We start from the raw sequence: 25599 nt of genomic DNA, 5'->3' as shown, positions 1-25599 counted from the left end.
TTCCCTCAGAGACAGCCAGAAGCGTCTCCCCTTGCTGGAGGGCAGCTGTGCCTCTAGCTCCCTCCGTGCTGCCTGCTTGGCCGTGGGTCTTCCGGCCCACCTGCCCTCCTATCCTGGCCTTCTCCTGCCTCAGTCCTAGCCACAGGCCAGAAGCAGAGATGCCCAGCCTGGGCAGTTCACGGTCTGATCTGGTTTGGGATGGGGATCCGGGGAGCAGCAGGTTTGGTTTGCCCCCTGGGGCTCTTTCTGCCATTACGGGGCAGGCTGGGGATGGAGGATGGTGGAGACCAAGGCATCTTGGAACAGGACTGCTGGTGTCTATGCTCAGAGGCCAGGAGAGGTGCCCTGGATGTCCTGCTGGTCACTGTTCGTTTGGGTCCTGGCATGATGGGCAGAGAGGAGGCTCTGGGCAGCTGCTGGCTACTCTGAGCTGGATTTACTCCATCCCCAGCCTGAGCAAGGGTGGGCTGGGGGATAGGGGCTGTGGTGGGCTTTCAGGTTGAGACAGGAAACACCTTGATATGGACATCTCCCCCACCCTTTTCAAAGCCAGGAGTTTGGCCCTTCTCCCCTGCTGTCATTGTCTCCTCAAAGGTCAGCTTGCGCTGAGTGGCTTGTGAAGATGTGGGGTGAGGGGGCTGCTAAGCAGGGGGTGGGAGGCTGGGCCTTGGGAGCGGGAGTCTCTCCACAGGGTCGGCAGGCTGGAGAGTGCGACTCCTGTTCTGTGTATGGCACTGGTAGAATTCACTGTGAACAGTCTCAGTCAGTGAATTACCGAAGGGCCATAAACAGAGCAGAGACAGATCCGCGAGTGTCTCAGGAGCACCTCACCCCACTCTGGCCTCCCCAGTGGGCCTGGACGTCGGAAACGGGCTTCTTCCAGGGAGTGCAGGGACGCTTAAGATACCCACCCCTCCAGCGGGTCCCCAGAGGGTCCGCACCACTCTACCATCTGCTTGGCCGATTTTGGCACTAGCACATTTTTGCTTGTGTCTCTCCGCTCTGAGCAATCATGTGCAGTGCCAATATGGGAGAAGCGGGATGCTGCAGCCTTTCACCCCCCCCCCCCCCCCCCCGCATCTTGTGTCCGGGCCCCAACGCTCCTCGCTGTCTCCCTGGCCCATCTGGCTCAGCTGCCGCGAGGGCCATGGCCCATGGGCAGCCAGATCGCCTTACACTGCCTGGGGCCACAGCAGAGCTGGAAGCCCGGCAATCTGAGCTGGGCCAGCAGATGGGGCTGCCTGCGGCAGTGGAGGGGGTGGGTCACCATCTGTAGGGCCAGCCTGGGTGGTGCCATGGGTTGGAGAGGCTCAGCTCGGCTCCCAGCACACCCTTGGGGTGAGACCTGGGCTGGCAGCCCAGGGCCTGGCCTTCTGCCGCAGGAACTGAGGGAGGCAGCTCCTGGCACTGGGGTGGCCTTGAGATCAGGCTGGGTGTTTGCGGGGGGCTGTTGTCCCTGGGGGAGCGCCTGCCATGGACTGGGTCATCTGGATAGCACTAAGAGCAGGGTACCTGGTGAGCTTGGAGTTGGAGTGTGGTTCAGGCCCTGCCTCTGGAAGGTTCTGGGACAGAGGCCAATGGTCCCCTTCACACACCACAGACAGGAATGTGGCTCCCTGGCTCCCTGGATAGGGGCTTTGATTATTGAATCTTTGCTGTCATTGGTGTATCAGGTGACATCACATAAGTCATCTCGTTGACCTCCACTACAGCCCTAGCCCTGTGGGGTGTGGGATTTTTAAAGTCATGTTATGGACAGGGTAACAGGCCCTGAGAGGGAAAGGCCTGGCTGAAGAGCCCGGTCAGTGAGCGTTAGAGCTGGGCCTGAGTGGCACTTCAGCCACCAGCCACAACGTGGGTGGGGTCAGCCCCGTTGATGGGTTTTGTGCTGTGGGCCCCCAGGGCTTGCAGACACCTCAGCTCTTGAACCTATCGGCCTGGGCTCCCGAGGATGCCCCCAGACAGCAGACATTGAGGCCCGGACCCAGGAGGCCTGCCAGCTGACCTGGGATACTGAGCACCTGGGAGCTGTCAGGCCTGAAGTCACTGTCCCTGTCCCTGACAGAGCTGCTTCTCCGTGGGGGCGGGGGGGGGGGGCGAGCCTCAGGCAAGGGCTGGTGACTTAGTCTGTATCAGCAAGAGCCAAAATAAGAGGCAATTTTGGTTTCTGGGCGAGGGAGTGGTGGGGGGAGGATGCCTGGTTGAGGCTGTCAGTGGAGGACAGCCGGATCCAATGGGCTGCTCCCAACCGCCCCTGCCCAGGGCCCTCAGGACCACCTTGGATGGGCCAGCCCATTTCCCTGCCTGTTTCCCAGCAGGGAGGAGCCCCTTCCTAGTTCCTCCTGGGTGTGGTGATGGTAGCGCCATGCAGAAGTTCTTACGAGCCCTGCAGAAAAAAGGAGCTGTTGGCTTATTTCAAGATAGATGGGGAAGGGGACTTCTGCCCTGGTTAGCTGCCCCTGCAGCTGGATCTCCCCTCTGACAGCCCAGCCCCAAACGGGGCGGGCTGGCCGGTGCTCTCCCTGTCTCTGCTCCAGGCCTAAAATGTCTGACCTGCCCGAGAGCTTCGCCGCCAGAGCTCGGGGCTTCTAGGTCTGAGGGGCAGGGAAGAAGGGAGTGACCCCTGGCCAGCAGGGGCGTTGGAAGCCCACTGGGTGCGACAGAGCATCTCTGGGACTTCTGGAGAGTGGCCCTTGCAGCTGCTCCTCAGATCCCGGGTGGTCTGCAGTTGGGCTCCAATTCTTCCTGTGGCTTTGCTTCCGCGCCTCACACCTGCCCAGGTGGGCATCTTTGCTGAGCCCTTCCTAGCAGGTGCCAGTTAGGGGTGTGGAGGGACCAGTTCTGTGTCTCCAGCCAGCCTCCATGCCCTGCTGCCTGTGGGGGCCCAGCTCAGGGGTCCCCGGGGAAGACCGCAGGCCCCAATTAGTTTCAGTCAGGCCCTCACTTCTGGCTTGAGAGATGAGTTCGCCCACAATAGTGATGACCCCAGGATGGGACCCCTGCAGCCGGCTCTCCTCCCTGAGATCAATTTCCCGGCAGTTTGGGGTGGAGGGGGAAGGCTTTCCTTTGCCTCCCCACCCGTCTGTCCCGCCTTTGTTCCTCACCACCCTGTACAATGGGGCCTGAATCCTTTGCGTGTTTCCCAGGGGAAATGGGCAAAAGGTTTTACCCATTCAACAGGAACCTCGGAGTCTGGGAGATGTTTAATCCATCCAATGCCCTGTGCCCCACAGGAATTCCTACGGTCTGACTTAAGTCTCTCCCGCTGCAGCTGAAAGCATTTTCTTGTCAGAGTGGGAAGGTGTCTGGGAAGCACTTTGCTCTGGTTTCGGGTGTTTTTCAAGAGCAGGCGCTCCCGGGTGTCTGCCTCCCAGTGCGGGGCCCCTCGCCCGGGGGGCTTGGAGCCGCTGGAGCTGGCAGCTCCCTGGAGGGGCTGTGTGAGGTGGATTTTCCTGACTCCCCGCCCTCCCCCGCACTCCATTTCCGTAGGCAGCCCCGGCCATTATCCCAGTCCCTGCCCTGGCTCCGCGAAATGCGATCCGGCTCCATTGATCGCCCGTGGGGGCCGCAGTGCTGCCGGGCTGGTGCGCCTGTGGCTGAGAAGGCCCCCTCCCAAAACGGCGTCCACAGGCCCCAGGCTGCCCTGCGGTGTGGCCCCTGCAGATGGGAAGGGCGCGACCCTGCCTACCTACACACTCTTCTGGGAGCCCCCAGGGGACCCTGCCTCCTGGCCGAGTCGCTGCGTGGGCAATTCTCTGGGACCAACAGCCCCGTTTGCTCTGGTGCCTCCAACAGGGCTACCCACGCCCACAAGCCGTGCCCTTGCTCAGCACTGTGACATTCACCATCCAGCAGATTTCTCTCTGCAGGGGAGCCTCTCCCAACAGGCAGGCCTACTGGCCCTGCCCGGAGCTACAGGCACCCCTCCCCAGAGGGGTATCTGTCCCGGTGAGTCACAGCTGAGGATGGCCTGGCTCTGTTGTGTGCATCTCTCTTCTTCCCAGTGGCGGGGCTGCTGTCTCCCGGCCCCTGCGGAGGGCCACAGCCCTGTGGGATGGAATCGGCTGCTTCTCCAGCCTGGGCTTCTGGTTTGGAAAGAGGCCCACCTGTGATTTGGTCTTACTGGCCAGGGGCCTTTAGGGCAAATAGATCCTTCCAGCCTTGGAAGGCTGGGCTGCCATGCGGACTGAAGACGTGAGGACCTAAGGGGCTTCAACACCCCTTAGGAAAGGACCTGACTACATCTGGGGGATGTGGGGCACAGGTGTGTGCTGTCTTTGGGGTAAGTTACCTGGAGGCCTGAGGAGGTGCTACTTTGGGGAACCAGACTGCACTAATCCTCCACGGTGTATGGAGTGGAGGGGCTGGTGTGGGTGTATGTGGTGGGTTCCTTGGTGTACATGGAATGCTGTGTACATGGGATAAGCTGGCTCTGGCCTGGCCCATTCCTGCCATTGACTGGCCAAGATGAGTGAGGTCAGTGCACCCAGAGGCTACCCTAGCCCAGTTGTGGGTGGAAGGCCCCGCCCAGGTGTTCACGACCATCCTCAGGGAAGAGACTCCTCAGGGAAGAGACGGCAGCAAGTGGAGCGGGTTGCCTCTTTGGGGCTTGATAGGGAAGAGTATTATGTACAGAAACTCGCCTGCCTCCCTGCGGAAGGAGGGACTGACATGGAGGGGTCTTCCTGGATCAAATGGGCCAGTGACATGGAGTGCCTGGTAAACGGCAAAGTTTGCCACTTTAGCTGGCTCTTCTCTAGAGCCCAGGCAGAGGACTCCCGGGTTTAGAGAGGTACCCCAGTCCCTGAACTCCCCCCACCCCCTGCGGCACACCTGTCCCCTGCTGAACCCCTTGCTGGTGGCCTGGAGTAGAGATACCCGGCCTGGGGTTCCCCCGAGAGCAGGTGGGCATAGCCTCGAGGCCTGGGCTGGGTCCTAATGGCTGCCCCCTCCATGTCCCCTCCATCCTGTCCAGTGGGACTGCACAGGGACTGCGAGGAGAGGGAGGGACCGAGGAGGGGCCGGGCTCCCACACCAGGGCAGCCACCAGGAAGAAGGCCGTAGTGACCTCGTCCTAGCTGTGGGGAGGGTGCCTCCCTCCTGGCCCTCCCCGGACCTCACTAACTGTCCCTGTCTCTTCCCTCAGCACAGGCCTCGGCCTCCCCAGCCTCTGGGGTCCCGGGTCTGCCGCCGCTTGCCTCCCACTGTTTTTGGCAATGGTAGAACTCACACTGGTGAGGTATTGGGATCCGGTGGTTCTAGACTTGCCAACTATGGTGCGAGGGCTCAGCAAGCAACTCTGCAGCCAGCCGCCGAGGGAGGGTCCACGCTCTGCCAGGACCTGCTGCCCCGCTGGGACAGAGGGGACTCGGATCCGCAGACCACCGGGCAGTGGCAGAGGGCAGGTGCAGCTGGAAGTGACACTCGGTGTTTCCCTGCATCCCCCTGAGGTCACAGGTCTCTGAATCAGCGGAAAAGCGGTTCTCTGGCCCTTGGAGCTACTGAGAGAGATTGCGGTCCCGGCCGAGGTGAGGGGGTGGGTGGGGTGCCGGGCTTAGGAAGGAGGGAACGCTGGGGTTCCGGTGCCCCACGGCTCTTCTAGGTGATGAGCCTCCTCAGTCTGCGTCGGGGGCCGTGTTCAGGGTGGGCTCTTGAGGGCCCTGCGGAGGATCGCCTCTTCCACACTGAGAGCAGGTCTTCCCATTGGGCTGTTGCCTGGGGCTATGATGGCAGAGGGAGGGCTGGCTGTCCATCCACAGGCATCCAGTAATCTTCCTGAGGCAGTGGAGGGACAGACGGATGGGACAAAGGCCCCCGAGATGTGATGTTTAAGCCGCTTGCATAGGTAGGGGACTGGCTCCCTGCGGAGCTGGTGGCCCGTGGGCTGGACCGCTGCCTCCAGCTGCAGCTCTGTGCTGGGTGGATGGGCTGCTGATGCCTCAGAGTCTGGTAACAAAGCCTGCACCTGCCTTCCCAGAGCCTGGTTGCAGCAGGAGCTCCTTGAGACAGACCACGGGGTCAAGGACGTGGCTTGGGTCAGGATAGGTGGGAGAGTGGGGTGAGGCGTGGCTGTTGGGGAACCTTCTGTGCCTACAGAAGGCTCGGGGGCAGCTGGACTAGAGCTCCAAGCGTGTGTGCGCGCGCGCCTGCCTCTTCTGACTCACGGGGAGCCATACAAATGCAAAGTCCTGCTCCCCAGCTCCAGGCCTGACCAGCCTTCCATTTCTGGGAAGACCCCGTCCCCTGCAGCTCTAGCTGTCTTTCCCCCTCACCTACCCTCAGAGGGTTGTCAGAGGTTCCAAACACTGAGGCTGATGGTGGGCATTGCCAGGCAGCCCGCTCTAGGCTTGCCCTGGTCCATGCAGCTGCAGCCTTTCAGGAAGAGATGGGCCGAGTGAGGAAGTCTGAGGGAGAAGAAGGCTGTTGAGCGTGTGTCCCCCAGAAGAGGGCATTGAGCCTATAGGTCTTAAGAACGAGAAGGGGACTGTCCTTTCGTAGGAGTTTAAAAACCTGATAAATTATGGCCAGGCATGGGGAGGTCGTGGGTTTGTTCCTTGTGCCACACGTTTATTGAGCACTCACTGCATACCACAGTGTACAGCTGGAACAGGCAGTGTGAAGGGTGTGAGGGGCACTTGCCGGGATGTGGGAGCCCTGGAGGATGAGGGACATGGAACTGGGATGAGGGAGAGGAGGAGGAAGGGAGCCGTTGGAGAAAGTGCAGGTTTCCTTGGGGACCACGCCAGGCTGGAAGGCAGACCATTGTTGAGGGCCTTGGAGGCTGTTTGTCCTTGAACCCGAGGGCAGTGGGAGCCATGGAAGGCAGAGAGAAGGGATGTGGTCAGGTGTGTGATTTGGCAAGATCACTTGCAGTAGGCGGAGGTAGAATGGAGGGACGAGACGGGCACGGGTCCCTGGTGAGGGTGCGGATCCGCGTGTTGATCTGAGGGGGAGATGGTGGTCTGGATGAGTGGAGGCGGTGAGGTTGGATTGGGGCGAGAAGAGTAACCAGAAACAGACCCCTTGGGAAGGCGAGTGAGGGAACATGGGTCTCCTGCCTTAAACGACTCTGTTCCTAAGCCTGTGAGCGGCGAGGCGAGGGTGAGCTGTAGTAATAACACCGCAGGCACCCTCAAGGGGCAGCCCGTGGTCCGCTGGGCGCAGGCCCTGTGTGGCGCTCCAGGGCAAGCACTGGGCTAACGGCCTGATGAGAATAAATTATCATCAAAGCCAAGGAGGTGGGCAGAGCAGGAGGTCAGGGCGCCCACATCCAGCACTCTGGGCCTCTTTCCTGCTCCAGGGAATTTTGAGGCCTGGAAGGGCAGACAGGAATGGGATTATTCTGGGGCCTTGGTGGGGAGTTGAGGAAATCGGGGGGGGGGGGGGCTTTGGGCAGATTTAGTCAAGGTGAAAGCTACCCATCTTTGAGCAGCTTATTATGTGTATTTTCGTGATTTCAATTAATCCTCACACTCAATGGGCCAGCCGGGATCAGGATGGATGAAGCGCCTTGACCTCAGTGAGGGGCAGGGAAGCCCACCCCTGGCCATCTGCCTCCCGAGGCTGCGAACGAATGCTGCTTTGCATGCCTGGAAGGAGCTGCCATGGGCTGTGGCCCCTTTAACCGCTGCAGGGTCCTGCCCTACCCTAGGAGCCATGGTTGCCAGGGCGATGGAAATAGCCAGGGCTGATGGAGGGGACCTGGGCACCTGGGCACTGTCACCACTGCTGCCTCCCAGCCTGTTCCCCAGACCGTCCTCAGCGCTAATCTGACCATCGCACCCCGCCCCTACCCCCACCCCAGGATAAACCCAAGCGCCTTACCTGGTTTACGAGGCCGGCCCCCTGTGACCTGGCCTGCCACCTTGTCGCTGCTCCTGGTTTCCCTTGGTGCTCAGCTAGGAGGGGAGTCCACGTGGGGGTCTTGCCCCGCCCCTCACCTTTGTCGGTGTCCTTGAATCTACATCTGTGGTCTGGCAGTGACCCAAATGCCCGGGATACACCTCTCCCCAGTCCTAGCCGCCGCACTGAAAGCCTCTGCTAGTAGATCCACTTCCCAGGCCGAGTCTCACTCATTATGCCCAGGGCCGGCAAGGTGTGTAACAAGGCATGCGACAGGGAGGCCCTGGAATGACAGGGCATTGAATTGTAGCTTCCACACTCTGCATGACCTTGGGCACCTCCAGGATCCTGGTCACCCCAGAGCCCCAGTTCCCCACAATTGGAAGGGACACTCATGGCACAGGTAGCCCATCAGCCCCCTTAGGTCGAAGGGAGGTGCTCCAGTGAGCCAACTGATTTCCTGTTGGACCTTAACGGCAAAGGGCTGGGCTCGCTGCTGGAGGGTGTAGACGGGGCCTGTCCTGCCATATACAGCTCAACTGGGGTGGTAGGACAGGTACAGTAACAGCCATGTAGATGGAGGGCAGGTCCGTGCGGTGGAGATGGTAGGAGGCACTGGGCCCAGAGGAAGGAATGGCCCCCAAGGCAGGGCTTTGAGTAAACGCAGCACCTAGACTGAGCCTTAGAGGAGAGGATCACATGGAGAGAGAAGCGGGCAGCAGTGGGCTCCAGGGGGACAAAGCCATAGCCAAGAGATGCCAGAAGAGTCAAAAAGGAGTAGTGGGAGATAAGGCTGAGGAGCCCTGGACCCACCCCTCAGTCTGCTCAGCCTGGAGGACGTGATCCTGTTCTCACCACAGTCACTGGCCACAGGCTACAGTCAGAGCATGTAGTTGACACAACCAGGACAGGACAGAACAGTGGCCTCATGGGGGCAATTTTTGCCCCGCTGGGGGACACTTGGCAATATCTGGAGACTTTGATTGTCACGACTGGAGTGGTGGTTGCTACCAGCATCTAGTGGGTGGAGGCCAGGGATGCTGTTCAACACCCTACAATGCACGGTATAGCTTCTCACGACAGAGAATGATGGGCTCAAAATGTCAAGAGAGGTTGAGAAACCCCAGTACGGAGTGATAGATGAGAAGCACCAAGTTGGCATCTGAGAAGAATAAGTGTGAAACCCTATGTTTCAGTTAGAAGAAAAATCAGTTGTACAAGGGCAAGAGTGGAGGAGACCAGACTGCTGAAATGAAGGTGGAAGAAAGCACTGATGACTCTGGTTAACTACGTATTCATCTGGGACAGCACTGAAGGAGGGACAGCAGCAGGTCATGTGGGCGTGGTGGGGTGGGGAGGGGAGGGGATAGGGTGTGTGAAAAGACTGTATCTGTGCCTTGGTCAGGGGCTGGTGCAGTCTTCAGAGCATCTACATCAGAGATCTGGACAAGTGACAGTCCGGGGACCCAGGCTCCCATCTGCAGACTGATTACTTTAGGGCTAGCTCGTTGATACATTTAAAGAGGTATTAAAAAAATACATTTTTTAATGCAGCTTTTTTGGTTTCCCCTGGGAGGGTCCTTCAGGAAATCTAGTCCACTTTATGATTAGAAACAGCTCACCAATCTCTAGCAAATGTTGGAACTGGAGATTTTAGCTATGAAAAGGTTTGGGTGGGAAAGTGAAGGCTGTTTTCAAGTATTTGAAGGCATGGAGACCTTCACAGTTCTCTGTGGCCCCAGAAGCAATGGGTAGACTTTACAGAGAAGCAGATTGTTTGTCTCACAGAACTTCCTGACTGGTGTGTTGGGCTGTGACTTAAGACGGGTTAAGTCCCCATCTCTGGAGATGTTCCAGCCAAGGTGCTGGGGAGCTGCAGGGGATGGCAGCCTTAGAGGGGGGCTGGACCAGATGTCCCTGTTCCAAGTGTCAGTTCAGGCTTAGGCTGGTTTCTCAGTCAAGGTGGGAGTGGGGGGCCTCTTGCACCTCCTTAAACTTCCCGGCCACAATCTAGGCATTAGTGAGCTCACACACAGCTTTTTAAATGTGTGTAAGTGCTGTTGTGATGAACAAACTACAAACTGATTGAGTTTTGCATTCATGGTGGCTGTTATCTTTTCTCAAACACCAGATACTGGAAAGTCAGTTGCTGCAGTGGTAGGGCTGGTGGGCTATGGGGTTTTGATGGTGGCTCGGTCCCATATAAGGATTCTCAAAGCTCTGCTCTGAGTGTTGGCCGAAGCCTGACTTGAACCTTCTGGGAATGAAGGTCTCCCCCTGCACTGGCTCCACTGGGGTTTCTCAGGGTGAGAGGCCGGCCAGAAGAGGAGGCAGCCGGCCTTGGGGAGGGCGATGGAGGTGGCAATGAAGGCTCCCTCTTCCCAGTCTGGGCCCCCTGCCCAGCACCATTAACAGAGACGTTTCTGGAGGGTCTTATGTGTGTGCTCCCCTGCCCACCAATGTTATCTGCCCTGCCCTGCCCTGGAGGTCCCTAACCTTCTGCCTCCTCAGCTCTCCTGAGAAGGCGGCATGGGGGCAGGATGGGGGCTGGAAGTCTTTAGGACCAGAAGAACAAGGACAGCTTCCTGTGGAGATTATCAGGGGAGGTGACATGCAGGCAGAGGCGCTCCTTGTGTGGAAATAGAGCCCTTCGTTGCCACGGATGGACCCGCAAGTCTGAGGTGTCTTCTCTTTATGAAACCAAAGGCATCTTGCCTTGGTGGGTTTAAATACAAAGCGGTTTTACTTTCTGCAGTCATTGCCTTTACAATGTTCTGTTGACTCTCCCTTCTAGTTCCTTAATGAGGTTTTGAGTGAGTTCCATAATTTTGTAAATACGGTCCATCATTAAGTCCAGACCATTTGAAGCTTCAGTCTCAATCCTGAGTTCAACTTCACCCTCTTCCATGCTTGGAGGGAAGGCAGGACCTGTAGTGTTTGGGGTGGGGTGTGGTCCAGATCCTCCAGGATGGGGGTGGGTGGAGCGTGGTGGGCAGGCAGGGAGGACGGTGAAGGAAAGGCAGAGATCCTGTTAGCTATAAGCTCTTTCCTCAAGACCAAGGACCCCAATAGCTCCTCTCCAGTTCCCTGCAGGTCTTATACAGACTGGGGAGGGACCAGCTGGGGTGGCAGCTGGAGGCAACAGGGCTGTTTTTGCCTCTTAGTAAGCCCTGGTGGAGGAGAGTGGCTCCTGTGATTGGTGATTTTCAGCATATCACTATGCTGACTCCACAGTTGGCAAATGTGTGGCCTCCTTTTATTTGGTCTTGATTTATTCTTTTTTCTTATTTCACTGCATACATCCTTCATGTAAAATGCTTCAAATTATTTTTGGAGAAAAGTGTTAAAAAGAACCCCTTTCCTTTGGGGATGACGATAACGTTCTGAAATTTGATTGTAGCGATGGTTGCACACTATTGTAAATACACTGAAGACCCTTGACTTGTGCACTTTAAAGCGGATGCACTTAATAGTATGTAAATTATATATCATTAAAGCTGTTTTAAAAAACCTCGAGGTTATTGGGGATAGCGGGAGTGGGGAGATGGGCACACAGTTACCCAAATGATCCCTAATTTTCGGACTCAAGACATTCAGACTCAGGAGGATCTTTGGTAGAGGCAATGAGGGGCAGTGGGAAAGCTGTTATGACCCCAGCTTCACTGTTCCCCGGTTGCTGCAACTTCAGTGGAAAAGACGGCAACTCCCTTTTGGTGGACCCATATTCCAGCCCCTATGGGGCTTCTCTACCTGTGGGATAGGCCCCCACAGCCGGGTTTGGGTACCCCGCCCCATCCCTGATTAGCCCGGAGACAGACACGTGACCTCAGCTGGCCAATCAGCTGTGCCCTCCTCCCTGAGACCGCAGCTCCCTGTTGCGGGGTGCGAACTTGGACAGACCGAGGACACCGGTCTGTCTTTGTCAGGCACCTCTGGGATTTCTGCTGTTCACAACCGGAAAGGTTTTGATCACTAGTGGGCACCAGGAGCTTTCCGGCATCATCTCATTCCGTCTGCGCAGGCGGGCGGGGCAGTGCCAGGGCATGGACAGCACACTGAAGCCAGGACTCACAGCCAGGATACTCCACCTGGACCAACCCAGCTCACGTGGCTCATCTGTGGAACAGGAGTGACAACACTAGACTCAGCTACTTCATTGGGAGAAGCAAGGGACTCCACTTTACGTTGGTGATAGGGTCCCCAGAAATGTCCATCGTCCACGGAGTTTAACCAATGTTTTGTATAGATGTCAACTGTGGGCCAGGATAAAGAATCCTATTGTGTGATTGATTAGTCTCCCTTAACTTTTCTCTTGTGAATTAAAAAAAAAAAGAAAAAAAACCCCGCTCTCGTAAAAATAGTTCTGGGGGGACTTCCCTGGTGGTCCAGCAGTTAAGAATTCGCCTTCCAATGCAGGGACTGTGGGTTCAATCCTTGGGCAGGGAACTAAGATCCCGTATGTCGTGGAGCAACTAAGCCCGTGCGCCGCCAAGTAAGAGCCTGCGCACCGCAACGAAAGATCTCGCATGCCGCAAGGAAGATCCTGCAACTAAGACCCGGCACCGCCAAAAAATTAAAAAATCCCAGCAGGATTAAAAAAAAAAAAAAGTTCTGGGGACTTCCCTGGTGGTCCAGCGGTCAAGACTCCGTGCTCCCAATGCAGGGGGCCCGGGTACGATCCCTGGTCAGGGAATTAGATCTCGCATGCTGCAACTAAAGATCCCACATGCCAAAACGAAGATCCCGAGGGCCAACTAAGACCCAGCGCGGCCAAATAAATAAATAAACATTAAAAAAAAAAGTTGTAATGAGAGCCATACCTTTCCAAGAGTGGGCTTCGTGCTAGAATCATATTGAGACAATGCTTAAAAAAAAAAAAGCGTAATGTGACAGCTCATGCCCAAGAATGTGTTCAAGCACCAGCAACTTCACTGCCTTTCACCCTTGGGACAATCTCAACAGGGCCAGTTTTTCTTAGGAATAAAATCAACATTATTTTACATCAAACAGTGTTAAAACACTTAACACTGGATTTTTGCAGAAATATTTTGAGTAATGAGGATGTGTGGGAATGGATGTTTTGGGTTCCGTGGATTTTCTAATTAAGGAATCACTGAGAAACTAAGGTCTCTCATTCGATGGGATGTACTGGGCGCCTGCTGTATACAAGTTCCTGTGTGTGTTTGCGTGTGTGGATGCATGTGCCGAAAAGGCCCAGCCACTGGGAGGCTGCTCTAGGTGTGGCAAGCCCTGGGCAAGGACCACAGCCTGTCCCTTACGACCTGCTCAGAAAACACGGACCACTGGGAGAGGCTGCACATGGGCTGAGCTCAGGACTCAGCTAGAGGTTACTTTAAAAATGAGAATCCAGGGACTTACCTGGTGGCGTAGTGGTTGGTTGAGACTCTGCGCTTCCAATGCAGGGGGCCCGGGAAAGATCCCTGGTTAGGGAACTAGATCTCACATGCATGCTGTAAGAGTTCACATGCCACAACTAAGGAGCCTACCTGCCGCAATTAAGACCAAATAAATATTAAAAAAAAAAAAAAGAATCCGGATGTGCAGCCCGTTTTCTGTCACCTGCCCCGAGTGGTTGGCACAAAGGGCAAAGCTTCTAAAGGCAGACATATCAGAGTCTGACCCCAGTCCTCCACTTACTAGTTCTGCATTTACCTTGGGAAGTTGCCGAGTCTCAGTTCCCACACCTATAAAATGGAATCAAACCTCCATCGGAGGCTGTGGAAAGGATTAGAAATAAAGGTGTAAAGCATTTTGCATAGTGTCCTATGCAGAGCAGCCATTTAGTAACTGGTAATTGTAACTATTAGTTTCTTAAAGGGTAAGTTCAGAAGAAACTTGAGTTGAGACCCAGTTAAGTTACACCAACAATTTTATTTACAAGTGCATTAAATTTGGGGGACTCTTTCTAGCTTTCTTCCCCAAATATTAAATAAGTTACCTCTTAACCTCTCTGTGGTTCAGTTTGCTCATCTGTAAAGTAGTGACAATAACAGTACTTTGTAAAAACTAGTAAGTTAATATATAGGCAAATCTCTTAGACAAGGCACATTGTAAGGGCTGTATAAGTGTTAACTATTATTATTGCTACCATATAAACACTCTTAATTGCAGATAAGCCATAGTTCTCATAAACTAAAGCTAGGAACGCCTCTGAACAGGGCTGGGGGCACAGGCCTGTCCTTGCCTTATAAGTTGGCGCTGGGTAAGGCCCGGGTTCTCGGGGGATCCTCATCCCCCCCACTCTGCAGATGAATATTATCCCTGTTCCTTTGCCTTTCCCCTCCCAACTCTGCAGAAATACACTCCAGTACTCAACAAATATTTGCTAACAGGTCAGCGGTTTTCAGGAGGGAGAAACTCAAATTCAGAGTGGGTTGGGGACTCATTCAGGGGCCCAGCAGCACCAGGAGCTGAACAGCAGGTGAAGAGCCTATGTTCTCCAGCTATTTCAGGGTCCAGTCCTTACGCCATATCTCCCCGCTCTGTGCACCTCCTTCCTCTGTGCTGCCTCCACCGCCCTGAATGGATCTTCTCCAAGAGCTGCCAACCTGGAGCAAACAGCAGAGGCCAGGTGGGAATGCACTGACGGGTGCCCCTGACTCTGGCATCTGAGCATGAGCTGTGCTGAGGCCACAGGCTGGCTTGGGCTGATGACCTGGGCAGCCCACAGCCCACTGAAATGGAGGTGAGAGCAGAAATGTGGGCTTGTCTTCCTCACCCCACGTAGCCTCTGCTCCAAATAAGCTTTGAAGTTTCCCCTGATTGGTTTTGGTGCCGACACCAAAGGGAACCACCACGGGCCTAGTACAACTCCATCCATAGCTAAGGCTTTGGGGGCATGATAGAGGAGGGGAGAGGAATGGCGGCAGGTAGAGAGGAAGGCGAATGCAGGAGCAGGCCGTCTTCCACCTGAGAAGCGGCTGGAGATGAGCCTTGCTTGGGTCTGAGTGAAGCCAGCGCGCACTGGCAGCCTGAGCTCTTCTTACAGAGCGAACAGTCCCTTCTCTTCCCTGCCCTTCTGGTTCTCCTCGGCTCACTTATCTTGAGTTTGGAAGACTCCAGTGGTCACCAGCATCGTCAATAGATCTTCTCAAATGCAGGACTTAAAGCCAAGAATTGCTAGCCCAGTATCTTGGTTTCGCTGAGCACCAGATTCTTTTCTGCAGCCTGGATGATAAACTACTTAATGCAGAGGACCCTTAAGGAGATAAAATGAGATAATATAACTCATCCTGCCATAGCACTCCGTCCAGACGGCACCTTATCACACCGGGCTGCTGCGATCTGTTCACACGAATATCTCCTCATCTCCTCCTGTTTCTCAGGCAACTGCCATGATTTATTCACCTGGCAGTGGTAGGCATTCACCAAGTTAAACAAAACTGACCTACAGGCCAGAGCTGGTCTACAGGTGGGTTTTATTTTGCCTGCAGAGTATGTAAAGGAGTTTTGATTTGTTGTTGAAATCAGGAGATTCATACACAAACCTGGACTGACCAGTTTCTCTGGAAAATTTAAAAGATGGGGCTTCAGGGCCCATGTTCCTCCCGCTTGGAGACGATCTGCTAGCACTCAGGAGGGGCTGCTCCCTTTAGACAGATGCTCTCCACTCTGTCCTCTCCATCACTCCTCCTCCTCTCACCACTGAATGGCTTCCACTTTACGCATTGATTCCACCTGCCTGGTCCCTGTAGGCAGCTGAGTTCGCAGCTCCTGCTGGTGGTTTGGGCAATAATGGAAGCAAAGGTCTCCACCTGCCCCACCGAAGAAAGTTTCGATAACATGCTTGCTGAAAAGGCAGCATCTGGGTCTTGCCAGGCAAACAGAATGTACTACGCCTCTGGAGAGAGGCCATCCCCACAGAGGCACTCTAGACAACCCAGCTGCTCCCTGGGTGGCCAACCGCAGTGACGTTTGGTTCATCTGGCTGCCATCAATCCTTCCTGGGGTCCACCCTCTCTGGTGACAACAGGTGATGACGTGCCATTTGTTCAAGAAGAGAGGGAAAAGGTGGCACTGGCTTTATCGAGCCCCCGTCAGGCAGCAAGGAAAACACTCCTGGCCTTCACATGCAACTGTTCTAATCTTTATCACCAGGAAACCGACCCAAACATCCAAGGACAAAAGGAAAGAGGGGTGGCGGAGGCGGCAAGGAGCGCGTCACTGCAGGCTGAGGCTCGCGGTGGGCACAAGGGGCACAACGCGGAGGGGCAGACTCAAGGGGCTTGGAAGGGCCTGAAGCTGGGGCTGTGCTGTGGCAGGAGGCACGGGCGCAAGAAGGGCAGCTGCCACATTAAAGTCGCGAGCTGTGCGCGAGCCCAGGGAGTGAGGGCCTAAAGAAACAGTTAATGGCTTGGGGCTCCCGCTTCAAGAAGAACAAGCCACTGCAGTAGTGAACAGCACTCATGTGGGGAGGACACAGATGGACGGGCACCACCACCCACCCTGATGTTTAATGTGGGATGCAATTAACCCCTAGAAGGGGGACTCCGGAATAGAGGTTTTCAAAGTAGATCCCCCTAATCCCCCAGGACAGCATTTTATAAAACTGATTCAACAGAGCTGCTCTGGTGATGGGGGACGGACAGGAGGCCCCAGCCTCACCCTAGCACTCCCCTTACAGGGCTCCACAGCGCCAAGGAGCACAGTTCAAAGATCACTGAGCTTGAGTAAAAGCACCTTTGCCTTTTACAAAGCAGAACAAGCCTCCCCGAAAGAGAATTCCTAAGAGGCTAAGTGTTCCTACAGAGATGAACAGTTCCACTTCCTGTTGCCACTTTGTTACTATTTATTGAATGAGGCAGTAATAGACAGAATGGAAAACGACACAGAATCCATGCTCTGCTACTGGGGTCTTGCTTTTCTTCTTCTTCTTCTTGGCAATTTCTCAAACTATTAGGAGGTTATTTCACCACAAAGGAACACGGACTTTAAAGCCCCTGGACAGTTTCACAACGACAATAAAAAATAATAATTAAAAAAATAACAAATTGTAGAACTAGGGCTGTTTTATGTAAATTTCCCCTCCCTCCCCCCATTAGGTACAGAAAAAAACATACAAAGAACATTGGATAGTTTTATATAAAACAAGCAAATACAAGAATCTGAAACTTTTCTCAAAGGCTGAGCAAGATGTGAAGAATCTTTTAATGTCGCATTAGAAGAAAAAAAAAAACACATTAAATACACTATCACACATGGGGGGCCCGGGAGGAGGGAGGAAGAGTTATCCCTGTACTCAAGGAGCAGAGATTTGGCCTGTCAAAAAGTCAGGTGAATTTAGCCGCTGGAGACTTGGGGCTTGCAGCTGAGAAATCACAGAATTTAGTTACAAGAACACCCAGACCAATCAACACCTGTGAGAAGGAAGCTGTGCGGGGACCCAGGCCCAGCAGGATGCACCTGGGAAAACTGCAGGGTCCCTTCTGAAACAGGGCCTGATCCAGGAGTGCAGGAAGCACCCTCAGCCCTCTCTCTCTAACTTCCCCCAGCGTGACGGCCAACCTTCCACGAGCCAGGTGCCCCCGTCAGTTTCAGTCTCCTCTGTTAAGCTACAGAAAGTTACAGGAAAGGAAAAAATTGCTCCCATTGGTGTAACCTGGTCTTTGAAGATTTTTCTCTCCCTCCTTCCTTTCCCCTTCCAACCCCTCCACCCCCCCATTCTCTCCCCACCACGCACACACTCACAAGCACACTTGACACGCACGCACTCCTCAAACCCTTAATACTTCTGTTACCTTCAATTCATATACACGGCCAATTCAGGACTGACCTTAAAACCAAAGCGACATGTTAATAGTCATGAGATCAAGAAGGTTTCCTCGGGAGGGGAGGAGATGGGAGGCTGAGGAAAACCCTCTCATCCCTGCCTGGGAGTTTTAAGGACATTCACTTGCCCGTGGCAAGGTCAGCACCTGGGCCAGCCCGAGAAGCGTCCCAGCTGCCAGACCACGAGGCCCTGGACCCTGCAAGCACAATTTCTGGACCTCACCCCATTCTGGAACATCCTTCCTCAGGCAAGTCCAGCAGGGAGAGTTCTGGGTGGCCACTGGGAGGCAGCTTTGGTGAAGGGCATGGTCACCTCTGCCTGAGTTTGTCAGTAGCTCAACGCATGACCCTGGTATGAACAAAAACTGGTGGCTGTGTCTGGCCACGTACCCAACACCCACTAAACTGGGTGAATTATTTTTTCCACAGCTCACCTTGATCTCATACAGATAATTCCATGCGGGTTTCATACATACATACATACATACATATATATATATATATATATACACACACATACACACACACGTATACATACACACATATACATACACACACACATATATATACTTTATATATATATGTAAATGCGTATATCCGTATGTACACATATACATATATTCACACTCACACATACACACACATAACTATACACACGTTTTCGCAGAAAGAAGTCCTTGCCACAATTTGGCTTTTTGGGGACAGTGAAATTGACAACGCAGTATCTTGTTCCACCAATCCCAGAAAATCAAGAGTGGTGCTTTAAAAAAATGCAATTCCAAAATCCGCTGCCTTTCTTCCTTTTTAAAAAAAAGGTTAACAAAACTTTTCTTCCAAAGTCGAGAGACTTAATTTCATTTGATTGCACCTCTGCAAACGTGTAAAAAATTTTGAAGTAGACTAGAAAACGATGCCATGATATGGCTGCATGTCACTGTTCCAACGTCACCACCTCCACAGCCTGGCCGTCCATGGTGACTGCGCTGTCCGATATCCTGGTGGTCACAGGGGCCATGGCCACCTGCACCGGCCCATTGCCCTGGGCGAGGCTGGTTACCACAGTCTGGTACATGCTCACAGGGATCTGGACCAGTCCTGGGGAGACAAGGGGAGACCGTTGGTGGGGATTGGGTGCGGCTTCCCAGATGCTGGCTGGACAGGGCGATGAGCTCCAGCCCTCAGAGTATCACTGTCTGCAGCCTCAGGTAATTGCACACCCACTGTCCAGGCACGAATACAACCCTCTTCTCACCCCATCTTAATTCTTTAAAACAGACTAACAGGAAAGAAAATTTGGAGAAATTGTAGAAACATGCCTCAGAACAGGGCCTCCCCAACTTGCCAAGAGATGACCCTGCCTGCCGGCCTACCTTCAACTTTAGGAAGCATACACAGGCCCATCAGGTGTGAATTCTCCTCTCAACAAGTCCATCTCTTCTGACTGCCTTCTTCTCCAGGAAAGGCCACCATTAATTTTCTCTGATATTCTGCTACACTGACTTCTTCAACCCTCTGGCTGCCTATGCTCAAGTTTCTCTCAGCTTGAAAAAACTTCTCCCTCAATCCTTTCCTGTCTTCTGGCCATTATCCCTCTCCTCAGAGTCAGCTTATTTAAAAAAGAAAAAAAAAAAAAAAAAAAGCCTAGGTAATTCGTTTTCTGATATTAGATTTCATAGACCAGTTCTGGGGTCAACTTTAAAAAAAAAAGACCTCCAACTACCTCCTAATATCACTATTATTTTAGAAAGGAGGGTTTAACAGAAAGAAAGGAGGAAGCAAATAATTTCAGAAAAGGGCAGTCCTCCCTAAGAAAGGAAAGTTGATAATTTTATATAACATTAAAAAAAGATTTCCAATTAAATAAGACAGAATAAATGCACATATAAAATTCCTCTTCCTTCTAAAATAAAAATTATAGTGAAGGAGGAAAAAAAGATATAAATGAGGGATGTCAACATATTTCTGGAAGATGCAAAGCAAACGTAAAGGGGTTCTGACTTATCAGAGAAGGGGAAGCTGCAACTCCTGTGTCCCAGAGAGCTCAGGACATGGAGGCTCAGCCACTGCAGAACGAGAGGAAGAAGCCAAAAACAGGCGTTAGCTGACAGATTGTATTCAACTGACTGGACCAGCAGGTCCCACCAACCCCAACACCCAGACCTTTGTTGACAGGACATCTGAAGTTCACCCACTGTATTGAGAAACTGACCCGGGGAGGCTGCAGGGAAGACCTACGGTGACATCTGGTGGGTGGGGAGGTGAGGGGAGGGGGGTGCGGAGACAATGAAAAACCTGGCTTGCGGCCCTAATATTTACCACCCCAAGGCCTACAGGCCACCCAGCTCTGCCCTGCATACCCCGACTATCAGTGTTTCAGTGTTTCACTCCCAGGGAACACAGAGGGAACAGAGACGATGTGGGGATCAGAAAAAACAAAAACGAATGCCCCCAGACTCTAATATCTTCAGAGAGAAAAGGCTTGTATCATAAAAGTGGATAGCTTTATTAAAAAGGAATGAGAGAAAACTTCTTTAAAAATCAAATAGATGAAATCCATGCCACAGAAAGATCAGAATGTTAAGTCAAGGAAATCTAGAGAGCAGGAAAGGTTAAAAGATGGAAAGCAGGAGACCTTAAGAGGTCCAAGCTCTGATAAAACAGAATTCCAGAGACCAGAAAAAACAGAAGGTAGGAAATTATCAGACACGTTGTAAGTAAATTTCAAGAACTGAAAAATATGAGTTTCAGATTGAAAAGGCCCACTAGGTGCCCAGCAGGACAGATGAAAAAAGATCCAGACGCTAAGACACAGCTTTGCAAAATTTCACACCACCAGGGATAAAGCAAAGCTCCCAAAAGATTTGAGAAAGGAAAAAAAAAAAAATCGTCATATACAAAGAACTGGAAATCATAATATTGTGGGACTTCTCAAAAGCAAGCCTGGAGGCTAGAAGATGATGGAGCAATGTTTTCAAATGTCTGAGAGAAAATGCTTTCAGCCTAGAATTCTCTCTCCAGACTATGAAGTGACACCCAGGTCAGTTAAGCGTGGGGGCAGAATAAACACAGCTGCAGACTTGTACGGGCTCTAAAAATTGGCCCGCCACGCACACTTTCTTTGGAAGCTCTGAAGGATGTGCCCTACAGAAACGAGAGAGAAAACTTAAGAAATAAGTGGCCGTGGGGTCTAGGAGACAGAGAATCCACTGTAGGGAGCGTGGGGGCAGCAGGAGGGCCCAGGAAGGGGGCTGTGCAGCACGTCTGAGAGGACAGAGGGGAAGTGACATGAGCTCGTGGGATAAAGTACCTCGAGGGGTCTTCCAGAATTGGGTAGAACCGGTGATTACTCCTTAAAAAGTAGAAGAAAAAAAAAAGCAAGGATTAACCATACCCACTCGTCTTGGCAGTGAACAATTTTTTTTTTGAACAATTTTTACGTTTATAAAATTTTATGTTTCTAACAATATAAACATAGAAACTGAGTTATCAAAAATTGATAACAAATAACGTCTCAACTCAAGACTATTGTTTAGAGCAATAAAGATACATACCAGAAAAAAGAGCATGAAGTGTTGCCCTTGGTGTACAAATATTTTTTTTTAAAGGCTTTTAGTCCTTTTTGTCATTTAAAACTATATATCACTTTGATGAAAATAAAAATTAATTTAAAAATTTTTAACAGAATATTTCCTAATGCAAAAAAAAATCAAACATAAAATAAAATGTTATTTTACAATGTCAAATTGTATCTAATTGTTTTCTAGGGGTAAGTGTTGCCAGTTTAGAAATAAGTATTCGATGATGCAACCTGAAATGGGGCTTGAGGTTCTGCTTTGTCGACATTTTTGGAAATCCAGGCTCACCCTGGTGTGTGTTAATGGAAATGCAAGGCATGGCCCACCATCCTCACACTTGAGATGCTGGGACCTAAAAGGAGGAAGGAGGAGGCCAGCTCAAGCAGGCTGAGGGGCCACGCATTGGCTTCAGAAGGCTGTTGGGTTCAATTTCTTTCATCTAGCCCTTTGCAAATGGCTCTTACATGTCTCTAATCAATTCCTCTTTCCGTTCACCCCTTCCTGCCACCTGTTATGTTTCTATAACTCGTTATTTCCCAACCTCAAATTGTCAAATCCCCTGATGTTAAAAAGGTTCCCAAAGCCTATAATAAAGTTCAAATGTTGGGTATGGTATTCAGAACCTCTTGTGATTTGTCCAGTCTCATTTCCCTTACTCCCTGTGCTCTGGGTATCACCCTGGACTATTCTCAGTTCCCCAACATATTGGTCACATTCCTTTCTCTGGGCCTTTGCTCAAGTTGTTCACTACCTAGAATTCCCTTACTGCCCACTCCTTCCCCTTTAAAACCCTCCTCTTGGAAGCCTATCCCAGCCCTAGTCAATACTGATAGCAGCCTCCTTGGGGTTCTCAATAACCACTCGACAGTGGGGTATAATCTGGCTTGGCCCAGTTAATGTATGTAGACAGGCCTTCCCACTAGACTGAAGGCTCCTTCAAGGCCAGGCTTGGCTCTGGTTCATGTTCTATTCCCCACAGTATGAGGTACAAGGTGTGCCAAACACTGGCATCAACACGGCCTCAAGGGCAGCAGGCCAAGGGACTCTATTGTTGGCCTCGACCAACGTGCAGCTGGGCTCTACTCCCCAGTGTCTAGACTCCAGGCATGGGCCTGAGTGTATCTGAAGACCAAATGACCCCCTTCCATCACCCCAGTGTATCTTGATCATCTTCACTTTCATCCTCTCTTCTGGTCAAAACAGAAAAAGTTAGTGAAATAACCCAAAATGCCCTGTGGCAAAACCAGGACACCTCCAAAGAACCCACATGTTAGTAAACAGCAACCAAAACCAGAAGCAAAGATCAGTCTCATTTCACTGTTGTTGCTTCTGGGCTTGATTCAGTTCCAAAAGCTCCAAGCTTGGGGAACAAGTTACATACTTTACAAATACAGTGAATACTATGGGTGGGGAGCTTCTTCCTGACTGTGAGCGACCGTCCTGGGTTAGTGATGGGGTGGAGAGAACCTTGAAGAACTGTTGAGACTTAAATCTCTTCCACCCTGGCTTACGATGTGTTTGGGTTACCTAGGGTGCGGGCCCATGCCCAACACTGTTGTTAAAACACTTTTTAGTATCGTGGAAGATCTTCCCCAAAATAAAATGGAGAAAGGTTCAAATGCAAAAATACAAATTGGCTGACACTGCTATAACCAGAATGATCTTTTGAACACAAACTGATCTTGTTGCACTCTTTTACAATTCTTCAGTGGTTTCCGATGGCCTGTGGGATGTAAAGTCCAGATCCCTTTGCAGGTATTTCAACTCTTCACATCAGCCCCTGTTGCTCAGTTCAGCCTGGTGATCCATGAATCCTCACCCACTGTACATTCCAGGCAGGTGAACTATTTGATTGAGGTTCTCTCCACACACACCTCCATGGTGTGCACACACTGTGACTTCTGCCTGGAATGACTGTCCCTGGCTTGTTCCTTGAATGGGCTTCTATTCTTCCTTCAATAGTCAGCTCCAATCTCTCCTCCTCTGTCTTAGCTCCTCTTTCCCCAAGGGCCCACAGCACTTTGCACTGGGCATCCATGGAGACAATGGTCATATTCTTTATCACTGTTTGTATGTCTTATCTCCAAGGAGACTGTAAATTCCTTAAGGGAGAGATGGAGTCTCCATACCTGAGTCCCTAGCGATCAGCAGGTGCTCAGTAAATGTTTTCTACACTCATGAATGAAACCTGCCTTCTGAGATTTCACAGGTGTCCTTGCCTAGGGACTAAATGACTGAAGTGGGTGAGTCTTCAGGTGATCAGGCTGTTTCAGAATGGGAGCTCTCAGTCCAGAGAAAGCAATACAAAAACAACTACACTCAGAGTTCATCCAAATAAAACCATTTTTAAAGATTTCACCTTCTGTCCTTCACCTCACAGTCAGGGAAGGAGTAAATTTGACCTCTACAACTGGGTGATAAAATGACTCCCATACAAAGCTGTCTCGAGAGTGAGTAACTGGTGACAGCGACTACATATCTAAAAAGCTTCTCGGAGGTAGAAATTCCATATACAGGGTCATTTCGTAACCTCTAATGCCTTGAAATCCCAAGTCCGTTATTTTCTACATGCAGTTTCAGTCTACCTCTACCTTAAATAGGTGCATTACCATCCCATTGTGGGGATTTTAGAATCTCTCTCTCTCACACACACAGCCATTCTGACATGGGATTAGATTAAATCGACTCAGTGTCTCTGACCTAGCAGCCTTTATGTCTGTGGAAAGGGGGAGGGGGCTAGAGGCTTGGAAACCCAGCGTGCACTAAATCGGCCGGCTGCCCTTGGAAGAGAGATGATTAAATGCTGAGGTTCAGTAATCAGGCCAGGATTGTCCCTGCATCTGCTCAGCCTGCCCCTGATTAGCCCTAATCTAGAAGGCGTATGTTAATCTAAGCTTGTATTCGGGGTCATTTTGATTGATTAGGCAACAGGAAGCCCCTCCCATTCTACTTTAAGGACTTGAAGTTCCCCTTCAAGAGAACTTCCTAGTAATAAGACTAGCACAATCCTAGTAATAAGACTCTCCTGGCATTTGTGCAGCACTTTTCAAAGCCCTCTCACACCCACTGCACATCACTAGATTTCTGCTAAGACTCTGTAGCAGTAGGCAGGGCAGGTATTCTTCGCTTTCACAAATGATAGGCAAGTTCCTTTGGCAGAACTATGGACTTATAAAGGCACGTACTTAACAAAATCCTGAAGATTTTAGTACCCCAATCTCTAATACCCCCATCTTTCAAAGCTATAAGAAACCTTAGAGTTCTTCAGTTTAGAAAATCTAACCCCCCTTTTAAGTTCAAAAGTAAACAGACAAAAAGTTTACTTAAACAAAACAAAACACGGACTGAGACTGAGTGACTTTCTTCCCCCTCAAGATGACCGAGTTTGTGGTAAAGTGAAGCATCTGGGAGCCTTTGCACGCACTAGTAAGCCCTTACCATCGAACACTATGTCCAGCAGGGACCCAGAAGGGAGAGGACTACCCACTTCGGGCTCACTGCTGCCTCGCCTCTCAGGCTTCTTGGTAAGGTTTACAGAATTGGCCAAAATGGAAAAAGAGGCCAAAAGAGACTCAGGAACTTCAGGTCCCAGCACAAGGATTTCCTTGTCAAATAGCAGTCAGCCCCAAATCCTGGAGGAACTGCTGACTCCAGGACCACATTCCCCTGTAAAAGAAAATGAGACCTGACCCTGCTCTGTTTTTCTACCAGCTGGGTATCATTCTTGAATCCAAATGGTCAAACACACTCCTCCCACTCTTCTCCCACCTCAACAAGTGGTGATTACATCCTTCCAGTTGCTCAGGCCAGAAACTTGGAAGTCAAGCCATCTTTGACTTCTCGTGCAATTCATCAGCAAATCCTGTCAACCCTCCTTTCAAATATAAACCCAGAACTCAACCACGCTGACTGCCACCACCCTGGACAAACTCCTATCCTCTCTTGCCTGGACTACATTTTAGCTTCCCCTGTAATCACCCTGCTTCGGCCCTGGCTCCACTGCACCCTGTTCTCCCCTCCACAGAAGCCAGAGGGATCTTCTAAAACTTCCACACGAGGTGATGGACATGGAGGCACATTCTGAAAATTCAGACATTTGCTTGGCCTTGTTTCCTGCAAAACAGGAGGTCATGAGGTTCTGTAGTGGTCTGTCTCTGATGGTGTCACCAGGGGAGGCTTTGTGGTAGACCATGGGCGCCAATGAGAGTAAATTAAAGGTTAGTGTCACAGCCTTGCACACTCTGGATTTATCATTCATGAGCTGATCTACTCTATTCCTGACCCCTCGTGAGGTAATGAGTTTCGTCACTTACCTACCATGTAACGGATCTCTCTCTCTCGCGCACGCACACACACACACACACACACACACACACACACACACACACACACA

At 51.8% G+C, this 25599-nt stretch overlaps 1 protein-coding gene across 9 annotated transcripts in view; it reads right to left on the bottom strand.

Annotated features, from left to right (window-relative positions):
• Positions 1-16474: 16474 nt before the first annotated feature.
• Positions 16475-25599, bottom strand: part of NRF1 (nuclear respiratory factor 1) — a 139344-nt gene continuing 130219 nt past the window's right edge. For 3 of the 9 annotated variants that reach the window (XM_029233325.1, XM_029233327.1, XM_029233326.1), the window contains exon 11: positions 19077-20980. In XM_029233325.1, the coding sequence (XP_029089158.1) occupies positions 20670-20980 (311 nt within the window). In that variant the 3' untranslated portion in view covers positions 19077-20669. Of the gene's footprint in view, positions 18727-19076; positions 20981-25599 lie in introns of those variants that run through there. The other 6 variants (XR_003795188.1, XM_029233328.1, XR_003795190.1 and 3 more) reach the window with 6 other exon arrangements.

This window comes from Monodon monoceros, unplaced genomic scaffold (assembly GCF_005190385.1).
Source record: "Monodon monoceros isolate NGI ecotype Baffin Bay Population unplaced genomic scaffold, NGI_Narwhal_1 Super_Scaffold_2, whole genome shotgun sequence".
In the NCBI taxonomy this organism is placed as follows: Eukaryota; Metazoa; Chordata; class Mammalia; order Artiodactyla; family Monodontidae; genus Monodon; species Monodon monoceros.
Note: the sequence above shows the minus strand (reverse complement) of the source record. Positions and strands in the feature narration are given on the sequence as shown.